Genomic DNA, 7176 nt, shown 5'->3' with positions numbered 1-7176 from the left:
GTGTGTGTGTGTGTGTGTGTGTGTGTGTGTGTGTGTGTGTGTGTGTGCGTGTGTGCGCATGAGTCCTTTCTATCCTCGCCTCTTGCAATCGCGGGTACTGCTCGTGTCAGTGTGGAAACAGTGTTGAGCGCAAGACCCCTGCTCATGTTTCCGTTCCCTGTGAAGCCCTTTTTACCGACAGGGCGTTCCTAGAGCTGGATCAAAAGATTTTAGACTCGCTACAATAGAAAAATGGAAACTGGAGATGATCTTAGAATGAATGAATTGACAATGAGCGCTCGAGCTCCAGGAGCCGCAACTATTTTTGGGGCATTTATTTTTTTTATCAAGCTGACTTTTGGTCAAGCGTTAAGGATGCTATTGCCCAAAGCTTCTTTTTATTCATAAGTCAGGCTTCACTCCCTCAGCTCTCTTAGTGTCTGCTTATTCCTTGCATTTGTGTGGGGATGAAATGCAGTTATTTTCTAAATTCAAAAATAATCTATATGGGCCTGTATTGAGATGAAGCCCCATGTTTTCAGTTAATTTTGGGAACATATTTTGCTGGATTTCTTTCTTTCATTTGTCTCTCATAAAAGTTGTGTTTGACAAAGTTACGGGATGCACCATATGACTTGGACTGAGGATTGGGGGTTCCACAATCCTGGGGGTTCCACAATTATGAAGGAGCGCTGTCCACGCTCCTTCATAAAACCACCACCTCCATGCACGTGCGTCCTGTGGGAGGTTCCCCTTACCTCCCTTGCGTTAAACACTCCTTGCGTTATCATAAACAGTCCGGCTTCGGGGGGCCATAATCACCTCTCTCGGGCCTTTACCGAGACTTCTCATTGGACGTCAACACGCGACCAGCGCGAGGAGGGGGGCTCCCAGACGCGTGCCGCCTTTTAAACCGAGGCAGCGCCTTGAGACACCAGAGAAGGAGTCCCGCACGCGACAGTCGTATTCACACAGCGCGACAGCATAGCCGTGCTGCGTGCCTCCTAGAAAAAAAATCTAATATTGCAAGCCGGTTTAACTTTGCCTACATTTGATTTATTTTTTTTGAAACATGGATGTCCGAAGTGTGGAAGACTGGAGCAGAGGCGAGGTGGCAGTCCTCAACTCGCGGCTGCAGAGCCCGAGATTGGTGGAGAGGGGAGGGGAGCAGCAGCTCGAGGAGTCCCGCTATGAACCTGGAATGACGCTCGTGGACAGCTGCAGTGACCCACGCGCCTGGCTGGCTCCAGCGCAGCCTTCGGGCACCTGCGTGGCACACGCCAGTTCACCCGACTACCTGCGGCACTCGCCCTGCCCGAGCACCGGCTCCTACCACGGTGAGAAACACCGCATGCCATTTCCATTTTGGACAACATTTACAATCGCCTGCGATGCAATGTCACGTGCAACAGGCAACAGGGATTTGCAGTGGCGTTAAATCCTTTGGTTTGCACTGAAAGTATCACATAGGCAGAATAAGCATTACTTTCCTTTACTGAGAGCTTATGCGTAAAGTTTATTTTGTAATGACTACATTGTAATGCGCTTGATAACAAAACATCTAATAAACAGCATTTATCATAGGTGTGTGGTCAAACCAGACCAGTTCATCACATTTGTTTTCATTTTTCAGAGAGTGGTTCCCCGGAGTCCTCGGGCCACCCCAGCCCTCCCAGCTACAGAAAAACTGCCAAGAGCCCCTCCTCCTCTTCGCTCAAAGTCAGGGACTTGTGCCGTCTTCAAGGCACCGTCACCGGGTCTGACGAAGAGACATCCCCGAGACAGAGAGCCCAGTCCAGCAGACCAGTCCACGGAGTGCAGAAGCAGAGGCGCGTAGCCGCAAACGCGCGCGAAAGGAGGCGGATGCACGGGCTTAACTACGCGTTCGACGAGCTGCGCAGCGTCATCCCTGCGTTGGACAACGACAAACAGCTCTCCAAATATGAAACTTTACAGATGGCGCAGATTTACATCAACGCTCTGGCTGATCTGCTCCAAGGTCCCGTCTCCTCCAGCAGCAGCAGCAATTCCGAAGTCTCAAACAATAAAAACAACTCGCCAAAATGTGACACTGCGCTTCCACCCGCCGTTGGTTTTGACGGGGCGAAGGACAGGGCTCCCCCGTCCCCCGCAACCTGTAGGACAGCGGCGGCTGTGCCCGTCTCCGGTGGCGGCTTACCTGTTCACATCAGCGGGATGCCCTTCCACCCCTCATTTGACGACGGTTCGTTTTCCGCCATGGTTGAAGAAGCGATGCGTTCGCCCTCTCCTCCTCCCTGCGCTCGGGCGGGCAGCTCGCTCGCACCGGTCGGAGGCGGGAGGAAAGAGTCCCCCCGGAGCGACGGAGAGTTTTCCCCGCACTCCCACTTCAGTGACTCGGATGAAATAGCGATGGAGCTCCACTCAAGTGAAGAGGATGACTTCTCAGATCTCAAGCTACGCAGCCACCATCATCACACGGTTGCTTTCTGAATGATTAAAAAATAACCGACTTTATTAAAAAGTGCAGGACAACAAAGTGTAATGGCCGTTCACCGTGTCAATCATGCAGTCTATCTGTTGCTAACAAAACACCGTTCAATGATGGGAATGTCATGTTCAATTTTTAACAATAATTCTATTTTATCAACTTGTTAGTGTAAAGGTTATTTTTCGTGTGAGATAGACCTAATTCGGTTCTGCCAATAGATAGCCTATAATTTCCAGTTTCCATGGAGACGTGGCTGGAAGACCCCTCTGCCATGTCGCGCATATAGCACTGCCATGGGTATTTCCTACGTCACTCCGACCAAAAAAGCTGTCTTCCACAAAATAATAACTTTATGGATAAATGCTTGTATTTGATAATGTAAAAACACTTTTTTTGTAGCTATAATATGATTTTTGTTTTGATTTATGTTTTAATTTGTTAATTTGTTTGTCTAATGTAGCTATTTAGTTTTGCAACTTCAAAAGTTCATAATGTGCACTTTAAAAATATACGAGCCAGAGGCTTGAGGAATACGACCTTTGTTTTCACACCATAAACAATATTGTGTTGCTTTGTTTGCTAGTGTAGTACTGCCAATTCCAAACAAATAGCCTATTTAATGTAACCATCAATGCTGCCTTCTTTTGTATTTTATTTTGTACCTTCAGATGAACTTGTGTGTCTTTTGCTTTCACTGGATGAGATTAATTGACATGTAGGCCTATTTATTGCTGATATGTTTCATTTGATTTGCTTTTTATAACTCCATACATACATTTATTAAATACATAAAAATACTATAACTTTACCATTCATTGTTATGTTAATTTGATTTTGGGAATAAAAAGGCAAACGAAAATGTCTCTTTGTCTCTGTTGTTTCCTCGCACCTTTTTTTACTGCAATGAACTCTTTTATCAGCTGTTTTTAAACAGTGAGCAGTAACCCCATCCGTTTTGTTTCCACTCATTTTTCCAGTATTAATATAATATAATAATAATAACAATAATAATGATAACAGGTTGTTTGTGGTGGTTGGAAACTAAGTCTGCCTTTTAGAGCTTGTTAACAACTGAACAGGCCAATAACACAATCATATATAATAATTATAATAATATAACAAGGATAACAATGATACTACTACTAATAATAATAACAATATTAATAATGTAAATTGGATACATTGATGAATAAATAATACAGGCTTTAAGCAATTACCTAATTTTATAAATTGCATCTTCTGCCTAACGAAATTTACATCCACAGTATCGTACTGTAACCTTCATGAATGTGCATTAAAAATAGCCTGAGTCACATATTTGAACAGGGCCTAACGGGGTTCAGGAGATAATGAACACAATTAAAAAGGTTGCTTTTTGAACGTCCAACGTTAATAATGTAAAACCAGACAAGTGGGCCTTTCCGTCTAATTAAAAACAAAGTTCAACACTTGATCACCTCTTATGTATCGTAACAGCGACATGAAACGTGTCTAACACGCGCTCGCTCGCCGTATGCTGCAGGTGCACGCGCCCCCAGACCCACACTCGGTTGAGTTTTCTAAACTGACTTTGACGCAGATCAACATTGAGTTCTAGCGCAATGTGTTTTGTTTTTCTTGCAACAATCTTCTATGCACTCGACAAAAACTTTTTTTTGAACTGTTGCCATGTCGTCCATTTGGTGAATACCAGTTGGTAATGGGGAGTGTGCATTAATTTCAGCCTATTGTTGGCTGGCTCGTGGGCCGAGGTGTTGGATGGCCTCAGTGAAGCACGCGCTGTCAGCTGGTGAGCGCTCGCGGGTCCCCACCGTGTCCCCGAGGACCTGACTCGAGAGAGAACACACTTTCTCAACTAAAGAAAGACCTGCACACACACACCTCCTCCTTTCCACTTTTGTCTTTCTCCTTTCTTCCCCTCTCCCCATCAACTCAAACAAACACGCGCATGGACGGGGACAAACGCACCACGCACACACTGGCAACCTGTCCTGCTGCGTGACTCAGGCTGAGTTTTTTTTCCTCCTTTCTTTTTCTCCAACTTATTTGCGACTCCTCTACAACGTGTCAACAGCCTGTCGGACACAGGGCGTGGTACAAAACAGCCAAATACTTCGAAATTATTTATGAAACTGCCTGAAATAGCCTACCTGTTTGCTACCTGTCACAGCCCTGTCTCCCACCCACTGTTTTCAGCCAATCACACGCCGTGCCCCTTTGCTCGCCTCCCGAAGGTAGGGAAATAAGGGAAATATAATGAGGATACTGTGTTCAATTATTAACAGAATTTATGCAGGTAGAGCTACATCTGAGTATGACCAGACAGCCATCTGCAGCGAGTTCGTGTTGCGGTGAAAGGAGATCAAGTTTAAAGGGATGCTGTAGGAATATAACTGTTCACTCTATGGAAATACACGTGGAACCGTCGTGATTCTGTTGCAGAAAAATAATATTTCAAAAAATTGGTCAGGTCCAAACACTGAATCACTGGAGCGTATATTTTCCTTGATATTTTGCAAATTAATAAAGAGCTGTTTATTGAAATAACTTCAGTTATCTCACTTTACATTTTTAGAGGACTATAATTGGGGGTCTCCAAATAAGATACATGAACAATTGCAGGATTTTTTGTTTGGTCAATAGTGGTATGATAACGACCACTAACGGGCTTTATTTCTCCAGTGGTGGTTTTTATAGAAAGTGGGAGATGAAAACAGCCATCTTCAACAGGTGGGATGCTGATCAGGTTGATGTTTCACGAACATTAATTATTTACGCAGCGCAGACGTTATAAAAAATAACAACAGTTGGGGGAACCTGAGACGCACTGACGCGTGTGGACGCTGTTTGTTAGAAAAATAAGACAACGAAAATGAAAAATCCACAGTTTGCACGGTCTTCACTCTTACAAGTTTTTGCTTGATATTTTTTCTTTCTTTTGCTTTTAAGGGAAGTTGTTTCAACAACGCCATACATCGACCTATATGTCTGTTTGTTTCCAGCTCTTTACGTTTGGACTCTTCTTAGACTCAGAGGCTCCTGAATATTAGAACGAATTTATCTTTAACTCTTTGTTGTGTCAAATAAAACGATGTGCTATGCAAAACAAACTGTTCAAATCCAGCACAAGAATGAAAGCAACGAACATTATGCATAAAAGAAGACTCAGAAAGTTTCAGTGAAGTCAGGGCGTGATAAACAATCTTTAGTCAAGAGGAGCGCTCAATATGTTTTAAGCCTCTGTGGTCATGCTCATTTCAATAAATATATTCAGAATATGTGCATTCCACCGCTTCCTTTTTTTAATGAAAAGAGAGGCGCTTGCATTTTGTATGAGATATGGGGAGCCGAGCTGTGTGCTGTCCAAAAAGCCACGGGTCTCTCTGGGGACCCAGAACAAAAGGCAGAACTGGGCCATAGTCTCCATCTGCTGTCCTAGAGAGAGAGAGCGGGAGAGCGGGAGAGGTTGGCGAGTGAGGACACCATGGGTACATAGAGACAGAATAATAAGTGAGAGGGAGGGAAAAAGAGAGAGTAGAGACAGCGGCAACAGGGGACATATAGATAGACAGACAGACAGACAGACAGACAGATAGATAGATAGATAGATAGATATATAGACAGATAGACAGACAGATAGATAACGGTTCAGTTGAGTTCCATTCAGCCAACTGTAAATTGGCCTAAGGGCTAACAACCATAACTACCCCTTTGTTTAATCTTACCCTTAAATTACCCTGAAGCCTTCACCAGAGCCTTGTATTATCATGTACTGTAGCGTAACCTATAGTGACTGATCACACAAACACACACAATGCAGCTGTGCCACGATGAGCACCTGTTGCACTGCATGCTCCAACTCAGTGAGGCTATTAATTGTTAATGCTTTCCTTGGTAGTACTGTGACTCACAGTCACACACAATGTAACATTTATACCTGCAAAGTTATCTTTTTTGGTAATGTTGTTATGTGTACAACTCCATATTTACCATGTGAAATCATTATGCCTGATAAATGTCAGCTTTATTTTTGAAAGGGTCCCAAAGCTGAGGGCCTTACATCTTCTAAAGCGGTACTGTTAAAGTATTTTGACAAAATACATCCTGTGGTTTGACGACAAGCAGCCCGTCCCTCAAAGCATGTCCACCTGCACATACACACGCTGACACAGTCCCACACGCAGTACGTACACACTGTCACAAAAAGAGAAGATCATTTATCTCTGGTTCTCTCCATGAAAGACGTCTATGGGTGAAGCAGGGTCTCCCAGGGCTTTGTTCTGGGCAGGGTTTAGCTTTTTGTGTCCGCCACCTTCAAAGCAAATGTACATGAACACGAACATGAGGCTTCTTGGGTAACCGGCCCATTGAAGAGCAGCACAATGGTGCCACCAATTATCCACAGTGCTCAATGCTCCTGCGGAATCAGTTACATGGCTTTGTTTGTATGTGTGTGTGTGAGTGTGTTTCTTGGATTTGCATGTTTGAGGATGTAAAGGTTTGAGTGTATGCGCGTATCTTTCTGTTCATGTTATTCAATGTAAATCTGTGTGTCCATATTATTGTTTGTGTGTGTGTCATCAATTATTATTTTTTTATCTGAAACACTTTCGTTTTGAATTACTTTGTGCCATTTTCTCAATTTTCTCATAAAAATGCAATGCAATCACTTTGGCTACAGTGTGTGTGTGTGTGTGTGTGTGTGTGTGTGTGTGTGTGTGTGTGTG

The 7176-nt window shown here is 43.9% G+C and overlaps 1 protein-coding gene across 1 annotated transcript; it reads left to right on the top strand.

Moving 5' to 3' along the window:
* The first annotated feature begins 1051 nt into the window (after positions 1-1051).
* atoh1a (atonal bHLH transcription factor 1a) lies at positions 1052-3207 on the top strand. The gene is made up of 2 exons (XM_031856833.1): positions 1052-1316; positions 1613-3207. Exons 1-2 carry the CDS (start codon positions 1052-1054, stop codon positions 2449-2451), a joined length of 1104 nt encoding a protein of 367 aa, XP_031712693.1. The 3' UTR covers positions 2452-3207.
* Positions 3208-7176: the final 3969 nt, after the last annotated feature.

The sequence above is a fragment of the Anarrhichthys ocellatus genome, unplaced genomic scaffold, assembly GCF_004355925.1.
Source record: "Anarrhichthys ocellatus isolate YVR2014 unplaced genomic scaffold, GSC_Weel_1.0 scaffold17, whole genome shotgun sequence".
NCBI classification, from domain to species: Eukaryota; Metazoa; Chordata; class Actinopteri; order Perciformes; family Anarhichadidae; genus Anarrhichthys; species Anarrhichthys ocellatus.
This window is presented reverse-complemented; position numbering and strand designations above follow the sequence as displayed.